We start from the raw sequence: 21,770 nt of genomic DNA on the forward strand, positions 1-21,770 counted from the left end.
CTTTTTGAGACAGGGCCACATGTATTCCAGGTTGGTCTTGAACTTCTGAACCTGTTTCCACCTTCTGAGTGCCAGGTTTACGAGTATGTATTAGTTCTGTATAGTGCTTGGCATTGAACCCAGGGCTTCATACATGAAAGGCAAACACTCTACCATCTAAGCAACACCTCTAGTTCATACATTGAGTTCTTAAAATCAGTTTAAAATTTGTTTGAATTGTAATCACATATCATTGAGGTTTAAATTTTGTTGTTGCTAGGGATTAAATCCAGGGTCTTGTGTAAGCAAAACATGTTGTTTTCACAGTTTTCAACCTAGAGCCTTCATTGAAGATTTTTAGGGCTGAGCGTAGGTACAGATTTGTGAAAGTTACAATCAGTTATATTCCTTTAATCTCCAGCGCTGTCCAGTTTATGTTCTGATGGCCTGTTCTGTCAGTCACCACTGACCAGTGTAGTAACTATACACAAATATGTTTATTGAATTGTGGTTAGTGTGATTGAGGAGCTTTTATTTATTTACTTAATAGTAGTTAGTAGTTCAGGCTGGTCTGGAACTTTATGTGTAGTCTGGGCTGGCCTGAAATTCATAGCAATCTTTTTGTATCTGTCTTGAGTGCTAAGACTCTTGGAGGGGATATGTTAATCACACTTTATTTTTAAATGTTACAAAATGGCTGGAGATGTAGTACAATAGTAGAATCTGGCATGCACAGAATTCTGGCTTCCATCCTAAGCACCACCAAAAAACAAACTAAAAAAAGAAAAAACCAAACAAAAATTAAATCCAAAAAAGTTAACTTTTACAGTTACAGTTATAGCCTTAGTTTCTCTTTTTTATTATAGGCTTTAGTTTTAAGAACAGTTTTAGTTTTACAGAAAATTGAGAGGATACTGTAGAGATTTCTCCCATGTTGCTGCCATTGTTTCTGTGATACATTATTATAGTTAGTAAGCCAAAATTGGCACCTTGTTGTTAAAAAAAAGTGTCATTTCTTTCTCTGTTTAGTTTTACCTGGTGCTTTTTGTTGGCAGATAACATTCAGAACACCATGTGACATTTAGTTTGTATCCTTGTCCTCTGGCTCTGACTACTTCCTTTATTTTAACGTCCTTGATGAGTTTGCTACTGAGCAGGTGTTCCTGTAGCACTTTATTAGAGTTCCTCTGGCGTTTTCCTTATGATTTAAAGGGGTTTGTAGGTTTTTAGGAGACTAAAAGAACACTTAGGAGGTAGAAGAGGCAGATGGATCTCTCGAATTCAAGGCTAGCCTGGTCTAGTGCATTCCAAGCTAGTTGAGGCAAAGTGAGGCCCTGTCTCAAAAAAGGGGTGAAGGGAACACATTGATAATATAGCTTATCATATTATCCTTTTTTAATTATTATTTTTAAGATTCATTTATTTTTTCAGTCTATATGCGTACACTACAGCTGTCTTCAGACATACACTAGAAGAGTGCATCGGATCCCATGACAGATGGTTGTGAGCCACCATATATGGTTGCTGGGAATTGAACTCAGGACCTCTGGAAGAGCAGTCAGTGTTCTTAACCGCTGAGCCATTTCTCCAGCCCCCAGCATATTATTCTTGATAGTTGCCTCGATATGTTTGTCCATTGTAGTTATTTTTCTATTTTAAATTAAGCTATAGTTGCTTTGTTTTCCTTCTTCCCCTCCTTCCTCCTACCCTTCCCATTTACTTCTCCCTGGTTTCTCGGATGTGTGGCATCTTATTTCTTTAATTGTTTTATACACACACACACACACACACTCACACTCTCTCTCTTTCTCTCTCTCTCTCTCTCTCTCTCTCTCTCTCTGTATAATGTCACTTGTATTCCTCCTTGAGGAACTGATTTTTAAATTAATCTTTTTGGGGGGCATTTAACTCTTACTTTTTTTCCCAACTGGTTTTTGGGCTGTTGAGGTACCTTAGCAGGTAAAAGTGCCCATTGCCAAGCCTGCTGATCCCTATCCCTGGACCCACGTGGTGGAAGGAGAGAACCAATTCCTGCAGATTGTTCTCTGATCTCTATAATGCGCCCAAGGTATGCATGTATCTACACATACATATATAATACAAAACAAATAAAACTCACGAAAATTAACCTTTTTGAAGGTTGGGGTGATACTTCTGTTGCCAAGTAATGCGTAATGAGTTTGATTTCCAGAACCCACGTAGAAAAGGCCAGGAGTATATAATCCTCTAGTGCTGGCCAGACAGTCTGGTAACTTCCATAAGCTTCAGACCAGTCAGAGATCCAGTTCAAAAGATGAATGGTGCCTCAAGAGCAACACCTGAGGCTTTCCTGTGACTTCCATCTCCTGACTCAACATTTTTGGTAAAGAAATGTTCAATTTTATTATTTTTGGTTATGTATATATGTGTATGTTTATGCTCCTGATTCTTTTGTTTGTTTCCTTTCTTCACACTCAAGCTGTACACACACACACACACACACACACACACACACAGTGTTTAAAAACAAAACACATCTAAAACTCATGAGCTGGCCATAGGGCTTAACAGGTAAGGGTGATTGCCACCAAACCTGATAACCTGATAACCTGAATTCAGTTCCTGAGACTGGCATGCTGTCCCTCTTCCCCCAACAGGTAAACAGATGTAATTTCAAAACAAAAGTAAACATTAGTTGTTTTGGATACACACATGCATGATCTTTTAAATTGTGTTGGGTGTTGTCTCTGTACCTTTCCCTATAGTCCTTATGCCTGCTTTTACTTAGTTGCTTTTACTAGGTGGTGTCTTTATTAGATACTGTCATTGTACTCCTTATTTTTAATACAGTAAGGTAATCTAGTTGTGTTACCAAATAGTGTTATCTGAGTCTGTTATATTTTTATATTGGGCTAAAGGAAGTATTATATATTTCTTTTAGAAAACTTACCCTTAAATACTTCTGTACCTGAATGTTACTCTCTAGAAGATGGGCCTCCTGGGAATGAGGTAAAGAGAATCGAAGAGCTTGGGAAAGGGATGTCCTGCCCCGTCAGTCAGTAATAAAGTTGCTTCTAGTAGGGAGAATGGCTTTTGCCATTTTGCAGTTTGGAGGTTTTTTTTTTTTTTTTTTTAAATCAGTCAAGGTGTTCTTTTCTCCTTTTTATTGGAAATTAGAAGTACAAGGTAAAAGAAAAACAAAGAGGTCCCATAAACCTTGAAGATTTGGTATCTTTTTAGGATTATTCATCAGGAACATTTAAATTTCATAAACTTCTACAGCAGAAAACTACTTGAAGCATTTGCATTTGCTTTTTCTTAGTGATTTGATGGGGTTTAAAATCCATTTGAAAATATCTGTGACAAGATAGTACAAGAGACTAATAACAAACACAATGTTTAATTTTTTTGGAACAAGGTTACCCCAGGCTGGCCCCAGTACTCATGCTCCTCCTGCATTGGCTTTTTGAGCTGGAGTAGGAGAAGTAGGCGTTGGGTATTTGCTGCAACCAGTCATTCTCTGAGAGCTAGTGTTTGTGTTTCATGTACAGTCTCTCACTTTTTCATGTGTATGCATTTGTTTTACTTGCTTGTTTTTGTATATTTAAGAACATGAATATAATGCTTTTCAGAAAAACTAATATTTTTAAGTTAAAATTGATTTGTGAGATTAGTCTTTTATTTAATGACTTATTTTATGTATATTGATGTTTTGTCTAAATGTATGTCTGTGTGTCAGATCCCCTGAAAGTGGAGTTACAGACAATTGTGAGCTGCCATATGGGAGTTGGGAGTTGAAGCCAGGTCCTCTGGAAGAGTAGTCAGTGCTCTTTTTTTTTTTTTTTTTCCGAGACAGGGTTTCTCTGTATAGCCCTGGCTGTCCTGGAACTCACTCTGTAGACCAGGCTGGCCTTGAACTCAGAAATCCTCCTGCCTCTGCCTCCCAAGTGCTGGGATTAAAGGCGTGCGCCACCACGGCCGGGCTGGGTAGCCAGTGCTCTTAACCACTGAGCCATCTCTCCAGCTTCTCCTAGTCTTCTCTTTTAAAAGTTTTTAGTTGTAAGATAATAGAGTGATTTTGATTTACAAGACTTATGCCTCATTATATTAAAGTCTAAATCTCTTTAATAATAAGACTTTTGGTAACAAACATCTCTTATAAATTGTCAACCTAGATAATGTCAAGAACAGTTCAAGATCTAGCTGTCACCATTACAGCCCTCTGTAGCTTGTCCTTTATGTAGCAGCTGCAAGATGAGCTGCATGTATTGCTTCGTGTCTGAGCAAGGTTGCTCTCTTGCAGCTGGGACTTGATTTCCCATTTCTTTTGTCACTTAAATCATTTAAGTCTTCCCTGGTCTCTCATCCATTCAGTCTTGTGTTCTGTTAAAATCTTGCTTTCTTCTTGAGAGCTTTGGAGGTTTTTTAAAAAAATTTTTTTGTTTGGTGTGTATTAGTGTTTTGCCTTCATGCATGTCTATGTACTGTGTGTGTGTGTGTGTGTGTGTGTGTGTGTGTGTGTATGTATGTATGTGTATGGATCTGGTGTACATGGCGGCTGAAGACAGCATTAGATCTCTTGGGACTAGAGTTCTAGATGGTTATGAACTACCATGTATGTGGGTGTTGGGAATCCAACCCAGTCAGTACTCGTTACTCTTGAGCCATCTCTCCAGCCCCCCCCTTAGTTTCTTGAATGCAGTGCTCCTCCATAGCCCAGAACCAACAGGGACTGATGTTTGTTTGGTAGGCATTTGATGAATAGTTTTGAAAGAATGCTGTTATCATACTGTAATCTAGGTGCCTTTGTTTTAGACTTGACAAAGTTTCCATCTTTGAGCTGTATTAGCCCACTTAAGACTTTGGACACTCTTGCAGATGAGCAGCACTGGCAGTCTTACTTTTTGGAAACTGATTTGTTCATGTTAACTTAGTAGTTGTTTAGCTTGTTTTGGGGATGTCATCATAATTTTGATCAATAAAGGGCCTTACCTTGGTGTGGTGTATGTGTTTGTGTGTGTGTGTGTGTGTGTGTGTGTGTAGGGAATTAACTTACACCTAACACATGCTAGACAGGCACTCTTCCATCAAGTTATATGATTCTGTTTCCCTTTAATATATTTGATATATTTAATATATTCATATAATCGAAATTTGGGCTTATTATGTTTTTGTGTGGGACAGAGAGAGAGAGAGAGAGAGAGAGAGAGAGAGAGAGAGAGAGAGAGAGAGTGAGTGTGTGTGTGTGTTTGTGTGAGTGAGCGTACCTACTAGAGATTAATATCTAGTGTTTCACCTTACTGGTTTCCACCTTACTTTATGAGACAGATTCAATTCAGTTCAATTTCAGTTCAGCTAGCTATTAGGTACCCCAAATTCTTTCTTAGCCTTTTTCTCCTTAGGGATACTGTTACAGCTAGATGCTGCTATGATCATCTTTTATGTGGATGCTGGCAGTCTGATTCTCATGTTTGTTGCTTAGCAAACACCTTACTCAAAGTTATCCTCCCATATCCTAATATATATTTTAACTCTTGCTATGTGTAATTGTTGTTATGAGTCTAAATATACTGTGGAGTCCCTGTCTTTGTGTCTGTGTGTTCGTGTGCATATTTGTGTGCCAGATGTATTTGTATATGTGTATACTTGAATGTAATTCCCAGAAGACAACATTAGCTGTTGCTCCTTAGGAACCAATCACATCATCTTTTAATTTACTTATTTATTTGTGCCTCTGTGAATGCATGTACCCATTGTGTATATGTGTTATAGCACACATATGGAAAGTAGAGGATATAGGACTCTTACTGTGGGTTCTGGGGATCAAAATCAGGCTCTTGGGCTTAATGGCAATTATTTTTACAAACTGAGCCATTTTGTTAGTCCCACTTTTTTTTTTCCCTTTTCTTTTTTAAAGACAAGGCCTCTCATAGGCCTGAGCTCATTGATTAGGCTAGATTGGCTAACCATTGAGCCTCAGAGATCCATTTGCCTCTGCCTTCTCAGCACTGGGATTATCATTGTATATACCACTATACCTGGCTTTTAAAATGTGGACTCTAAAGTTTGAAATGATGTCCTACTGCTTATAAGGCATTTTGCTGACTGAGCCATCTCCTTTACCCTTGTCTCTTACAAACTTTATCTGATTTAAAGGTATAAGTGAAAAGTTAAAGCTGACAGTGTGAGACTAGGGATGAGCACCCACCTAGCATGGGCCGTGTCTTTTGGGCTTTGGTGAACACTGTCCCATCCTCCAGAAGACACAAAAATGATAGTGTGGAACCTTCATAGACAACTATATTGAGTGCACGGTGTGTGTAATGTTAAACTTACTGTAATGAACTTGAAATGCATTTCTCTAAAGTCACTGTACTTGCTGATCTTGGTGGTATGCTCCTGTAATTCTAGTGCATGACAGAGGATAGAGAATAATGAGTTCTGGACCAGCCTAGTTTACTCGGTAAGATCTAGTCTAAACAGGGAAATGAATGGATCATTTTAAGAAACAATTGATTTTGGGAATCTGTTCAGTATTAAAAACATAACTATTAGTTGTCTAAAGTAGTGTTCATGCCCAGCAGTGGAGGCGCACGCCTTTAATCCCAGCACTTGGGAGGCAGAGGCAGGCGGATTTCTGAGTTCGAGGCCAGCCTGGTCTACAGAGTGAGTTCCAGGACAGCCAGGACTACACAGAGAAACCTTGTCTTGAAAAACCAAAAAATAAAAAAATAAAGTAGTGTTCATTCACAATGGCAAAAAACTTGAAGTGCCTGTTTTTATAAACATCATATAATATTTAAAAACTGTGATTTGTGGCTTAAGAGGTGGCTCAGTGGCTAAGAGAACTTGTTGCTTTTGCAGAAGACCCAGATTCAGTTCCCAGGACCTACATAGTGACTTACGAACATCTGTAACTCTAGTTCCAGGGTATCCAACTCACTCTTCTGCCTTCCTTGGGTACTGAAATGCCTGTGGTACACATACATACATGCAGGCAAAACATGCATATACTAAAAATAGGAATTTTTTAAATGAAATCTAATCTTTAAAAGATTAAAAAAAATTATGTCTTAATTGTATACATGTTAGAAATTGTCTGTTCAGCTGTACTGAGAATGCATGTTTCAGAATAGAGGATGTAATGGGATTTTCTTTGGGTACATGGTCTCATGTATCCCAGGGCAGCCTTCATCTTGCTGTATCACTGAGGATTACCTTGAACTTCTGATCTACCTCCATCTCTCCAGTTCTAGGGATAACAGGCATATCCCATTATGCCCTGTTATGAGTCCTTGAGTATAGAGCCCAGGGCATTTTCATTTTAGGTATCCTCGATTTATAGTGTAATTTAGCTTGTGGAAATTAATAGCTAATCGCCCCTTTCCACTCTGTACAGGTGAACATAAAAATATGTATGGAGAGACACTTTGTAAGTTTTTAAGGTGTTCACTTTCAAAGTTAGAACTAAAGGGAAGGCAAGAGTAATCTTTGACTTATTAAAATTATTATGTCATGAATATGATAAACACGGTGACAGTTGTGTCTGTAGAGAAGAAAGCATGGGATGAAATTGAGTTAAGTAAAAATTGTGAGCTGCATTTGTCTAACCATATGACCTTCTCACCTGTAACCTCTCCTGTGCTTGTCTTTCACCCAGGTTGAGTGTTTTTAAAGACAGCTTGTGTAGCTTAAGCTAGCCTCTAACTCACTGTTAGCTGAGGCTGACTGACCTTCTAATCCTTCCACTTCATCTCCCTGGGAGGACATAAGAGAATGCCCAAGTTCCTGGAGCTGGAGTTAGAGGTAGTGGTGTGCTGCTCTCTGCGGGTGCTGGGAGTTAAACTTTGGTCATCTACGAGAGCAGTATGTCTCCTTTTTTGTTTGTTTTTTTGTTTTGTTTGGTTTGGTTTGGTTTTTCGAGACAGGGTTTCTCTGTGTAGCCCTGGCTGTCCTGGAACTCACTCTGTAGACCAGGCTGGCCTCGAACTCAGAAATCCGCCTGCCTCTGCCTCCCAAGTGCTGAGATTAAAGGTGTGCACCACTACTGTCTGGTTTGCAGTATGTCTCCTAATTGCTAATTGTATGTAGGATCTGGCTGCATAGCACAGACTAATAACTATCCTTGGACGTATTTCTTCCTTTGCCTTTGTAGTATTCATGCATTATCATATCTAACTTAGGAATTTTGTTGTAATTAGATATGGGTTAAAAGAATTCAGACTATGGAAACTAAGTAAGAAGGCTCTTTAAAAGCTAGCAGTAGTTGAGAGAAAATGACTAGGTGAAGGATTGAGAAGTGGGAGGAGTTTCACATGATTGGCTTTTTCAGTGTGATTGACCAGTAAAATTTTCAAAAACTGTAGTACCTTATCAGTTGCTGCTTGCTTTGAGGTAGGCTAGTTCAATTGATTTAGAATGATACACAAAGAATTAAAAATAAATAATAAAAAAAATGTAATAATACAAGGAAACCCCCCCCCCCCAAAAAAAAAAAAAACCAACAACAACAGCCCAAGTTTGTAATTTGGGGCATGGTGGGCCGGTCTTCCCTCCCACAATTCTTTTCCCAGGCCATTTAGAGACTTGTCCTCATTGTCTGTGTGCCCTTTTGCACTTTTAAGTAAGCAGAGTTCTATCTACAGGGACAGCACTTGCGCTCACAATTAAATAAATAAGCCATTGATATCCTGGGGAAAATTAAGAAAGGAAAAACAAAAAAGACTGAGTCAAAAATATCCAGACAATACTAGTCATAGGTAGAAAAATGAACCCTTTTTTTGTTTGTTTTTCAAGACAGGGTTTCTCTGCATAACTGCCCTGGCTATACTGGAACTCATTTGTAGAACAGGTTTGCCTCACAGAGATCCAACTGCCTCTGTCCCCTGAGTTTGGGATATTAAAAGTGTATGCCACTATACCTGGCTTGAAAAACTGGGCCGGGCGGTGGTGGCGCACGCCTTTAATCCCAGCACTCGGGAGGCAGAGGCAGGCGGATTTCTGAGTTCGAGGCCAGCCTGGTCTACAGAGTGAGTTCCAGGACAGCCAGGGCTACACAGAGAAACCCTGTCTCGAAAAAAACCAAAAAAAAAAAAAAAAAAAAAGAAAAACTGGTTTTAAGAGAAGGCTGTCTAGAGAGACAAGAGGACCTTGGCAAAGCAGAGTACAGAGACAGTTTACATCACAAGTTTTACAAATTCAGAGCAATTTCCCTGTGGTCAGGAGGCTTATAGAGGTTTGAGTTGAATACATTTGGCTAGATGGGGTTTGAAGTGATATCCTTGACTGTGTGTAGTGGTGCATGCAGATTCGAGGGTAGCCTAATCTACAGAGTAAGTTCCTCAGAGCAGCCAAGGCTATATAGTGAGACCCTGTCCAAAAATAAAAATATAAAAGGAAGACTATTCTCACTTCAGCACTTAGCCAAAGCGTTAGAAAAGACTCTTCAGTGATAAGGTGTAAGTTTTATTTCATCTAATTTATAATTCAGAGGAGCTATGTAAGACAGTCCTTTCAGAATATAGAAATCTATGAACTTGCTGTATTTAATGGATTGGAATGCAGAATCTAGTGTATGATGCTCAGAATTGAGTCCTTAGTCCCTCCTTTAACTCACAAAGGAGAAGGAGTGGAACACTTGTGTTTGCTCTCTTGAGAATTAATTGCTTGGATTGTTCTTAGAGTTCTTCACAAGTGTTTACACTGGGAAATCATTCTAGGGAACCGTGTTATAACTGATAGCTGAGTTCAAGTTTTGGGACATTTGATGTTTGGGAGGTTTTGCAGTATCTAAAGGTCTATAGTCAGGACGACAAGTGTGCTAGACCAGGGTTTCCTTGCTCATTTACTTGTTTTCTAGTTGCTCCCTGTGTCTAGGGGCTTCTCTTACAGCTAAGACTGTTGTCAGGAGCTGGGGTTGTACCCAGCCTCAGACATTTTGTTTGTATCTTCTTTGTTAGCGCTGGTGGGGTTTGGTGTGTGATCATATGTGCCTTGTTAAATAGGAAAATAAATAAGTGATTTCATTTTGGTCACAATCTGCTTGTTCTTTAAATCCAGTTTAGTTCAAACCCTGACTTGCTTTAGAAATTTAGATCTACTTTGCAATAGTTAGAAGTCCCCTCAATTTGAAAAATTTTAGCTTGGAATAGTGGTTTAAAAAACCACTATTAAAAAAAAAAATAGTGTGCCTTTGATGCAAATGCTTGGGAGATAGAGACAGGTGGATCTCTGTGAGTTTGAGGCCAGCCTGGTCTACAGAGCAAGTTCTAAGACAGCTAGAACTGCACAGGGAGATCTGCATAGAAAACAACAACAAACAAGCAGTAGCAACAAAAAGATTAAAACGCTGTGAAGCTCTTAACCTTATATATTATTTAGATGAAAATGTGCTCACTGAATGTATTGGCATACATTTGTAATCTCAGTACTCATGAGGCAGACTAGACTATGTGGTCAGTCCTTTTCTCAAATAAACAAAAGAAATGGTATTCTTAGGAACTTTGGCACAGAATTTTGAATTTTTTTGTTTTGTTTTTTGTTTGTTTTTCAAGACAGGGTTTCTCTATGTAGCCCGGGCTGTCCTGGAACTCACTCTGTAGACCATGTTGGCCTCGAACTCAGAAATCTGCCGAGTGCTGGGATTAAAGGTGTGTGCCACCACTGACTGGCATTTTCCATTTTTAATAATTTATTTATTTTTATTTTATGTGCATTGTTGTTTTGCCTCCATGAATATATGTAAGCACACACAGACACACACACAGACACACACACACACATGTGCCACAAGTGTTCCTGGTGCCTACAGAGGCCAGAAGAGGGCATTGGATTCCCTGAAACCATGTGGGTGCTGGAAACTGAACCTGTGTTCTTTGTAAGAATAGCAAATGTTAGCTGGGCAGTGGTGGTGCACGCCTTTAATCCCAGCACTTGGGAGGCAGAGGCAGGCGAATTTCTGAGTTCAAGGCCAGCCTGGTCTACAGAGTGAGTTCCAGGACAGCCCAGGCTACACTGAGAAACTCTTGTCTTGAAAAACCAAAAAAAAAAAAAAAAAAAAAGAATAGCAAATGTTCTTAACCACTGAGCAATCTCTTCAGACCCTAAATGTGTTGTATTACAAAGAACTTAAAAACCAGTTGATACACCTTTATTTGGTAACCAGGTGGTTACTTTCACATTCTTGTACAAAACATACTAAATGGATTATGGCAGTGAAATTACAGGACTGATTGATATGCAGAAGTACTTTTTTTTTTTTTTAATAGTCTTGCTTAATAACTTAACTTGGGATGTACTATGAGTTTAATTGGATATAACACATCCATTGTGAAGCTCTTAACCTTATATATTATTTAGAAGAAAATATGCTAACAGTGTATTGGCACACATTTGTAATCTCCGTACTCATGTGGCAGAGTCAGTCCTTTTCTCAAATAAACAAAAGAAATGGTATTCTTAGGAACTCTGGCACAGAATTTTCAATTTTTAAAAATTTATTTATTTATTTATTTATTTATTTATTTATTTATTTACTTATTACCTGCATGTATGTCTGTATGAAGGTGTCAGATTCTCTGGAACTAGAGTTGCAGACCATTGCAAGCTGCCATGTGGGTGTTTGGAATTGAACCTAGGTCCTCTAGAAGAGCAGCCAGTGCTTTTAACCACTGAGCCATCTCTCCAGCCTCCATATTTTTAAAAAGAGCTCTTCATGAGGACTTAGGAGATGGCTCAGTGATCTAATTGTTTGTCATGTAATCCTGAGGGCTAGAGTTTGGCTCCTCAGAACCCATATAAATGCGAGGTGAGAATGGCAGCTTGCCAATAAGTCTAGCCTCAGAGGTCTGAGACAAGGAATCACCAGATGAGTCTGGCTAGGAATACTTAGTGATTGATGCTGGTGAGCTTTGAGTTTGATTGAGAGACTCTGCCTCAAGGATGCCATCAAGGATGCTTCCTAAAACCAACTTTTGGCCTCTACATGCACAGGCACCTATGCCCCTGATACATGCAAACATGCAGGCTCAAGGCATACACTACATACAGGAAAATTGAAAAGGGGAAAAAAAGCATTTAACTAAGGGATTTTGTTTCTGTTATTGTTTTTGTTTTTTCAAGACAGGGTTTCTCTGTGTAGCCCTGGCTGCCCTGGAACTCACTCTGTAGACCAGGCTGACCTTGAACTCAGAAATCTGCCTGCCTCTGCCTCCCAAGTGCTGGAATTAAAGGCATGCGCCACCACTGCCTGTCGAAGGGAGTTTTAATAGATTTTAACTATACAGTGTATTATTTTTGTGTACCTGTTAGAAGGAAAAGGCATTAGAGAGATGACTATATTGTTAAAGTACTTGTCATGCAAGCATTGGGCCCAGGTTTGATCCCTTAGAACCATCATCCAAAACCTGGGCACAGTGGTATGTGCCTATGATTTGAGCACTGGGGACGCAGGAGGGTCCCTGAGCCTTGCTGACCATGTAATCTAGCCATTTTGGCCAGCTTCAGTAAGAAACCTCCCCTCAAAAAAGTAGATAGTAATTGAAGAGTGTACCTGAGAGCCACCACTGATCTTTACATACAACATGTAGGAACATAGTAGTTCCCACTTTTTTCCTTTTCCAGCTGTGAAGCAGTAGTAATGTGTCACTCAGAGTGATGATGAAGCAGTTTCATTTAGGCTCACTCTTGTAATCTAGGTTGGCCTTGAACTCAGATCCTCCTGCTTTAGTCCCCAAGTGTTGGGATCATTTGTGTGCTGGGATTACAGATGGCCTGGAATCATAGGTATGTGCATACCTGGCTCCAGTATTATCAGTGTAAAAATCAGTGATTTGGTATTTGTGACAACTTCAGAAACAATATAAGCAGTTTAGTTTTAAATTTTTTTGACATATTTGGTGTATGCTACATGAATCCTGTGTATATTTGTGTGGTCTATGTGCATGTGTGCGTATGTGAGTATGAAGGCCAGAGGAAGATATTTGGTGTTTTCCTTAGTTGATTTTATCGTCGTCGTCGTCATCATCATCATCATCATCATCGTCTCACTATCATTAGAGACAGAGTCTCACTGAACCTTGAGCGCAGGTTTGGATTGACTGCTTGTTCAGCAAGTCCTAGGAATCTTCCTGTCTCTACACTTTTATAGCATCCATTTAGAAAACAATAGTAGTAGGCTCCTTTCTAGGGCTTATGACATTCTGAGAGCCATGACTGACCAGGTTCATCATTCTAGGCATAGATTCCCTTCTTTGGAGCAGGCCTCTAGTCAGAAAGTGGCCGACTTACCTCCGTCACTTTCACTCCACTGCTGTATGAGTGAACACATTATGCCTAGCACTGGTATTATCACATTCAAGACTCACTGCTGTATAATACCTTTGATGGCTTCTCTCCTCCTGCATAGCATCTTCTGGCACTATGAAAACTAGCCACCAGGAAGAGAAATTTCAGGTTGGTTCTACCTTGATTTCTTTATGTCCTACAACCAAAGTGTTGTGACGTCACTAATAGGATCTTACTGTGCTGTTCTAGTAGGCAACCAAGAGCAATGACAATTGCCTCTATTATTTTGGGCCTTTGGGCATTCCTGACTACTAATGGTTTCATTTAATAACTTATGTCTTCTGAGGGAAACATTGCCTACTCACTGAGTGTATCTGTGTTTAAAGCCCATGCCCTTTAAAAAAACAAAACACTCCAAAAACCCAAAAAATTATATTTTAGCTTTTCAAGTAGTGGGTTTCTATAAACATTTCCCTCGTATCCTTTGCTTTCATCATCCACCTTTTTTTTTTTTTGTCAAGATTTAATTATTTAATGTATATGCCCTATATGCATGGACTCCTGCATACTAGAAGAGGGCATCAGATCTCATTACATGTGGTTGTGAGCCACCATGTAGTTCTGGGAATTACTTTTAACCACTGAGGCATTTCTCCACCCCTCCACTCCCATCTCTATCCCCATTAAACTTACTATTTTTTTTATTGTTTCCATCCGTCCATCTGTCTTCCTCCTCCTCCCCCCCCCCCTTTTTTTTTGGTTTCTCGAGACAGGGTTTCTCTGTGTAGCCCTGGTTGTCCTGGAACTCACTCTGTAGACCAGGCTGGCCTCAAACTCAGAAATCCACCTGCCTCTGCCTCCCAAGCACTGGGATTAAAGGCGTGCGCCACCGCCACCACCCGGCTTCCCCCTTCTTTTGAGACAGGTTTTCTTTACATAGCCCTGGTTGTTCTGGAATTCATTATCTGACCAGGCTAGCCTAGCACTCTCAGAGATGAGCCTTCTTCTGCCTCCCAGTTTAAAGGCGTGCACTACCCCTTTCCCCAGGAAATTTTTTATTTTAAACTTGGGATTTGTTTATTTGTTTTTAATGGGAATTGAACTCTCAGGTCCTTGAGCATGCAAGGCAAGTGCTTTACTGACTGAGCTATCTTTTCAGCCTCAGCAATTTTTTTAAGAGACTTTTTTTTTTTTCTTTTTCTGTTACTGAACTCAGTTGATATCCTTGCTTCAGCATCACAAGTATCTGGGTATAAGGCTCAGGTATATGCCACTGAGACTGGTCATTCTTAAACTCCTATTAAATACTTTCAGGCTGCTCTGTGTGACCATTTGGATTATGCCGTTTCATATATGAGCAGCAAACCATAATAACCTTCTTTAGCTTGGGTTTGTATTTCTCTACTTTCTGCCTTCTCCCTTCATGCCTGACTTCCTTCCCCAACTTCTTCCCTTTTTTCATTTTTACTTTTCTATTTTCTATAAAGCACTTGTTCTTATTTCCCCAATAATAGTTACTTCACTATTGTTTCATTGTTTTGTTTCCTTTGTATTATATTAAAATCAGTTTGAAGTCATTTTTAGTGGTAGTTAGGACCAAATTTGGACCATGTTGGGATAGTAGATACAGTTACAACTCAGATGTATTTTAATTTTAGTGTATTTTATTTATTTTAAGATATATTTTAATTTTAAAGAAATTAAAAATGGAAAAATGACTGGGGCTGTTCAGTGGTAGAGTGCTTATGTAGCATGCATGTGGGGCTGGGTTCAACCCCCAGCACCACGTGGTGATTGGTGGTGGACCTATTGCAAGAGAATGACAGAGACTGAGATGTAAGTGTTGCTACCATTTATTTACTCTTCCCTGCTCTAAGGCTAAAGTAGAATACCTGTAATGTGGATCCAGGCCCCTGCATCTGTTTCTCACCACCATACTCCATGCCTCCTTTCCCCATACAGGCAATAGGATGTTGAAAGACAGGGATAGATATACTCATTTCCCTTGGCCTGCTGTATTGCTATAAACAGTCGTTAGACAATCTAATTCTTAGGAGATTATAAGCAGATCACACATTGTCTGGCTCTATATTCCTGCCTGGTATTTTTCACTTTTTCTTGACACTGTTTGACAAAGATATGTTTCTATTTAACAGGCTTCTCCACACATAAAAATCTTCTTAAAAATACGGAGAAGAATGGCAGCAGAAACACAGACACTAAACTTTGGGCCTGAATGGTGAGTTTTCATTCTCATCCTGTTTGGTATTGAATGACATGTTTACTAGTGTGACACATACAGGTGCTGGGTGGCATATAAATACGAATATTTCTGAGACTTGGTTTCATGTGTATAGCTAAAAAATGTGACTAGCTTATTGTAACTTAAATTTGGTAAAGGACTGCATTCTCTAATTGAAATGTTTCATGGTTTGGTTACGTGTTGATAATGAAATTAAAGCTGTAATTTACTACCCTAGAACATTATTTTTGAGCCTTTGTGTATATACCTAAATAATTTTACATATTTATAAACTAATAGTAATATTTAATATCTATGTTTTCTGCTATGATGTCTTCTGCTATAAATATACCTATTAAAAATTTTAATAAAGCATTTGAAATTTTTTATTGATGGGCTAGGCAGGTGGTCCAGAATTAATACTGGCTATTAGCAGTAGCCCATCTAGAGTTGAGTTAGCGTTTGCCATAATAACAATTAATTGACCTTTGAGTCTCTTACAGATATGTTTGGACCCCGAATATGGAATTCTCATGGAATTTTGAGATCCATCACATTATAGTGTGGCTTTCCCCCCCTCTTCTTCTTTTCCCCCCAATGTTGGTGATTGAAGATCCTCTCTTCAGTGGCGTGAATAATGATAGTTAACTTTCCATTCATACTTGGAACAAACCCCTTTGGTAATGTCAAAGGCAGTATCTAAACCAGGAGTTGGAGTACTGTCAGCATTCTTTATGTTTAGGTAGTGATCTGTGAGATTTCTGTAAGAAGTCCTTGTTTGAGGAGTCTTTCAAACTTACCTGCTCATACATACTTCTTTTGATATGTAATTCCTAGACATTCTTAGCCTTCATAGTTAGCATTCAGAAACTGAAGGAGAAAACATTGGAAGTTCTGAGAACCATCACACTGCCTGTAGTTTCAGTTTATTTTGAAATGTTGATCTAAACAATGCTGCACCTGTTTCAGTTATTTTATATTTAAAAAATAATTTTCTTCTTATTAAATCACTTTGTTTCTAGAAAAATCAGAAATTTATAAGTAAGCAAGGAAAAGATATAATTACCTTAATTTGATCCTTAGTACACACTGTACATATCTTGGTATATCTTTCAAAGTGGTTTTATGTATCTTGTTTGTATATATGTATATTTTATTTTCATAAAATCGGATCATACTGTGCATTCAATCTTGTAACCTTTAAAAAACTAAGTTAAAAAAAACTTTTAATAAATGTTTTTGGTTCTATTTAATAGTTTGATTGTATGGATGTACTATCATATAACCAGTTCTCCAGATGGAGCATGTAGAGGCTGTTCTCAGCTCTTAGTATTATAGAAACAGTTTAGCATTCTTAAAGTTAAATCTTTATTCATACTTAGTAACTTCTTTATCCAGGTGGATTTAAATGCATATAGTTCACTTTGTAAACCGTGGTTTGTGCAGCTGTTCTGCTGTTATTACTTTTCTTTTGTATTTATACATCCTATATGTTTTTCTTTGTAAAACCATGATTAAAAATTGTTAAGTAATTTAAAGAGTTTTCTTCTTAAAGCACTTGATAATAATATGTAGTGGAAAAGTAACACCAGAAAGTTTAGCCAAAACTAAAAGAATTAAAAACAAAACAAAACCAAAACAACCAAACTGGTGATATTCTTGAGTTTGTTTAACATCTTCCATCACTGGTTGGCATGTGGAATCCTGTTGGAGCGCAAGTAAAGTTTTGTAAATAAAGTTTTATTGGAAGACAGCATGTTCTTTTTTGTTTCCATGTTACCTTGATGATTTTGTGCTACTCTGGCAAGGATAAGTAGTTCTAGTAGAGGCTGCCTAGTTCTCAGAGCTTGCACATTTTCTTTTTGGTCCTTTGCAGAAAGTTTGCTGTCCTACAACATAGGTTACCAAACATTAAATCATTTCCAGGTGTCTCCTTGCCATTGGTTCAATCTGTCAGTATGCCTTACATGTCCTCCTTATTGTTGCCCTGAAGTACTGTGTAGTGTTTAATTTTCACTGAGGTAACCTTAGAAGAGGATAGTCATCAATTCCTTTCCTAAATAGAGTTGTTGCCCATGCTGAGCCTGTAAGCCTTGGTAGCTAGGAGCCTTTACTAGTCACCTGAAGTGCAGATAATCTGAGAAGTGGGGAGCTGAGTAGGCACAGCCTTACTTAGTTGTACTATCCGTGAATGCTTTCCAGCCACGATCATTCATGAGGCCCTTAAACAACTGAGATACTGGTGAGCTAGAAAGCCATCATGAGACTGCTGGCATATTTTCTTATTTTAATGTGTTCATTACAAATATTGTTGTGAGGAATTGTGTTCAGAATAGTTGAGAATCAACAAATAGAGTGATTATGTTGAGTCACTTTGTAACTTTTGAACCATATTGAAACATTTAATGAAATCCTTTATACTAAAGCCAACAGAATCATTAGGTTGTAGATTGTTTATTTAGGATAAGGAAACACATTACAAATTCACCAAAATAGTGAAAAAGGATATGACAGATTTAATGAAGCAAATCATTTCTAGGTATTAAAACAGTACTCAATTTTTAAATGCCTTTCTCCAAATATGACCACTTTAGAATTTCTGACTGTATAGCTTGCCCCTCTCTTACTCCCTAAGTCCTTTAGTGATCTATATCAAAATGTGATATGCTGAGCACTTTCTTGCTCATAACACAACCTCTAGCTCTCACTAGACTGTGAGCTCCATTGTGAGCAGGCGTTTGGTCTGGATTGTTGTATAGCTTGTTACTTGTGTAGTTCCAGTGCCCGGCTCATAGGCACTCAATAAATGTTTATTAAATGAATGAGTGAATTGCTAGAAAGTAAAGTTGTTTTCAGTGTTTTGTTATTGTAAATGATATATGTGTACTTACGAATGATTTTGTTTATATTCTGATCATTTTCCTTGGATTAATTTCCTTGAAAGTAGAACAATTAAATCAAAAGTTGGATTTTTAATTTAAGGTTTAGATAACACTTCACAGATTAACCACCAGAAGGATAGTGTGAACTTAATTCACTTCCTCTGAGTTTATGTTGTCTTTGACAAAACTCTTTGTTGTGTATTTATTTATTTGAGACAGGATTTCTCTGTGTGGCCCTGGCTATCCTGAAACTCTGTAGACCAGGCTGGTCTTGAACTCCACTTGTCTCTGCCTCTTGAGTGCTTAAAATACTATATTGGAAAGTTGTTTTGTTGTTAAATACTTTTGATTTAGATTAGGTCTTCTAGAATTTTTGTTTGTTTTTTCTTTATTGATTGTAGTAACCAGAAGATCTGGAGGAAATAGTAGTACAGAAAAAAATAGAAAAGGTCTAAATTACTTGTAGTTCTACTCTCTCAAAGAGTCTTTGCTGACATGTGAGTTTATATCCTCTGATATTTTCTTTGCAAGTGTGTATTTCAAAATACCTCAAAATCAAACTTCACTTGAGAAAAATTTAAGGATCAGATATCAGATACCTACTTAGATAATTCCAGATGACTTTTTTTTCTTCTATTCAGATGCCTTTATTATAGGGGGAATAATTATAGACAACCTTGCCTTCTGGGGAAGACACACAGGAAACTCCCCTGGGGTTTCTCCCCTCTTCCTCCCCCCAAAAGAAGTCTTTGCTTACAAAAGAGAGGGAGCAACCCCTCCCACCCACCCAGCACTTCATTTATACTTTTTAAAAAATAGTCTATCTCCTTTTTTCAATTTAATTGTCCTAGGAAAGAACCAATTTCACTATTAAAGACAGTTGTTTCTCAATTTTGATCAGTGCACCAGAGTTATTAATTAGGCACTTCTCAAACTTAAAGACATTCAGGATTTATTGGCAAAGGTGGGTAGGCGCAAGAGAACATGACTGTGAGGCTGCTAGATTCTGTCCATACTCAGCAAGAAGAAAGAGAAGTCAGATGACTCTCTCAAAAAAGGGCTAAAGGGGCAGTGGATGAGCTGCCAGCCAAAGGAGCTGTGTTTTAGAAGAGAATATTAAGATTTGTTTAAAATCAAAACAAAACCCAGTTGACAGTGCCTGCTATGGCCTACTGCCCCAACCCCTCCCCAGCCTTTCTAGCTTTAAGTTACATTCTGCTTCTCTTTCCTGTATTTTCAAATTGACCTTTGCTGTCCTTAGTGTCTTTTCTTTTCTCTATTCCTGATAATGGTTCAAAAAAATATTTGAGTAATTCTGACGGAAGAAGGGGCATGTTAAAAGACAAGGATTCAAGAGATTGCAGATTTAAAATAAACATTTGCCTTTTCTGTAATGTGAAGTGTGGGAGCAGTGAGCATGGAGGCACACTTTCATGTGAATTTTTGGAGTTTTATATGGCCATTGTGCACCACCTAAGAATCGATTTAGTCACATTTGCATTTGGTAGAAGATAGAATGAGAATAATTGTATCATTCAAGATACTCAACTGGAGATGATGTGAGAGATTTAGGACTGAGATACTGTGAATGGGTGTAGAAGATGGGAGAAGGTGATGGATGAGCCCTGAGGATGGAGTGATGGAGAGATACAGACTAAAAAGCTGATGATGAGTAAGGGGTTGGGCATGTTGGACCCCCTAGACTATATGGTTGTATATGAAGACCTGTCTCTAAGGGAGAGATCATAGCATGACTAGAAAAATCAAAAGCTTACACATAAGTGGTTTTTGGTTTCCAGGCTGTCACACAAATGTGGACATTCCAAACAGTTTTATAAGTTTAAATGAATTTGAATAGTATTAAGTGAAAGTTTGGAGAACATTTTAGGATTTTGGAGTCTTGTGTCTGGTCACTATTTCTTACTACATATGGTAGGACTGGACTCTTGTAGGCTGGGAGGTGACGGCCCCAGGAATAGAATTGTCTTGTCTGTCCTCCCTCCCTCCCTCCCTCCCTCCCTCCCTCCCTCCCTCCCTCCCTTCTTTCATCCTTTCTTTCTTTCTTTCTTTCTTTCTTTCTTTCTTTCTTTCTTTCTTTCTTTCTTTTTCAGTGTTAAAGTACTTTGTAGAGTAATGCAGTGATGAGAGAGGCCAGGTTGTATTGGGTTTTGAAATAATAAGGAAATAAGGAAGCGAAGACATTTCTAGAATGAAAGATGAATAGTTCAGAGCTATAAGTAAGGTGCTATGCTAATAAGTCACTGCTATGTATATTTATATTTAAAGACTAGGGAAGAACATAGGAGATCAGATTCTAGAAAAGAGGATTGTATGGAAATGGTTAAAGGTCACTGGTACACTTTGGGGAGGGGTATTCCTTCATGCAGCTCACCTTTTCGATGTATCTGGGTGGGGGGGGTCTTGGAATTGGAATTGGTCAGATCACAGTGCTCATTCCAGCTCGATAAACAATCCTTTTTTCTTTTCTTTTTTAAATTGCTTTAATCTCTTCACAGATACTGGAGAGGGAACTCTGGTAGTTTTACTGTTATTGAATATGGTGCTTGTAAGAAGGTCTTGGTCCGTTTTGAGAAGTGCCTACTTTTGAGACTGCCTACTTTTCATTGGGGTTCATAGGACGGGACAGGGTAGTAAATGAACTGGGAAACTTGATACGAGGAGCCGTTCTAGAATTAGGGCTCTGAGGTTATGAGGGAGTCTCTGGTAAAACATGGTGACTCCGAGTCACCAGGATTTTCACATGAATCAGCTTAGGTGTGCCCTCTGGTGTTAGAAACTATTGGGAAGAATATTGGCTTAGTATGATATGGAAGACATTACAAGTAATTTCTAATATTTTAAAGTTAGTACCTGGCAAATAAACTGGCTATTCAAAAGAAAAATTGGAATCTCATTAGTATAACATATTTAAATCATAGAAATCCTAGGCTTGAATTTTAGTTCTGTGTGACTGCTCAAATACATTAGTCTTTTTTTTTTTTTCCTCCAGTACTGGGGACAGAACCCAAGGTCTTCTGTATGCTTAGCCAATGCCCTGTGCTTCGTACTTTTCTTTTGTATTGAGGTTCTTATAAAGCTTAAGTTAGGGCAAATATGCCAACATGTATATATTTCCCAGTTTTTGTTTTTAGAGGCAAACTGCCTACTTTTCCAGGGTAGTCCAAACGACTGTTGTTTGTTTATTGTGTGTGTGATCATGTGCACGTTTACAGAGATCGAGGAGTGCACATGGATGGAGACCAGAGGTCAACATTGAAGTTTAATATTTTAAAGTTACACTTTAGCCACTCGCTCACTCTTTTCTCCCTCTCCTCCCTCTCCTCCCTCTCCCTCTCCCTCTCCCTCTCCCTCTCCCTCTCCCTCTCCCTCTCCCTCTCCCTCTC

At 38.5% G+C, this 21,770-nt stretch overlaps 1 protein-coding gene across 2 annotated transcripts in view; it reads left to right on the forward strand.

The window, feature by feature from the left end:
* The window catches only part of Gigyf2 (GRB10 interacting GYF protein 2), a 132,308-nt gene that overhangs the window by 15,423 nt on the left and 95,115 nt on the right, over window positions 1–21,770 (forward strand). For both annotated transcript variants that reach the window (XM_028789531.1, XM_028789532.1), the window contains exon 3: window positions 15,399–15,481. In XM_028789531.1, the coding sequence (XP_028645364.1) occupies window positions 15,441–15,481 (41 nt within the window). In that variant the 5' untranslated portion in view covers window positions 15,399–15,440. The remainder of the gene's footprint in view (window positions 1–15,398; window positions 15,482–21,770) is intronic.

This window comes from Grammomys surdaster, unplaced genomic scaffold (genome assembly GCF_004785775.1).
Source record: "Grammomys surdaster isolate TR1022 unplaced genomic scaffold, NIH_TR_1.0 125846, whole genome shotgun sequence".
Lineage (NCBI taxonomy): Eukaryota > Metazoa > Chordata > Mammalia > Rodentia > Muridae > Grammomys > Grammomys surdaster.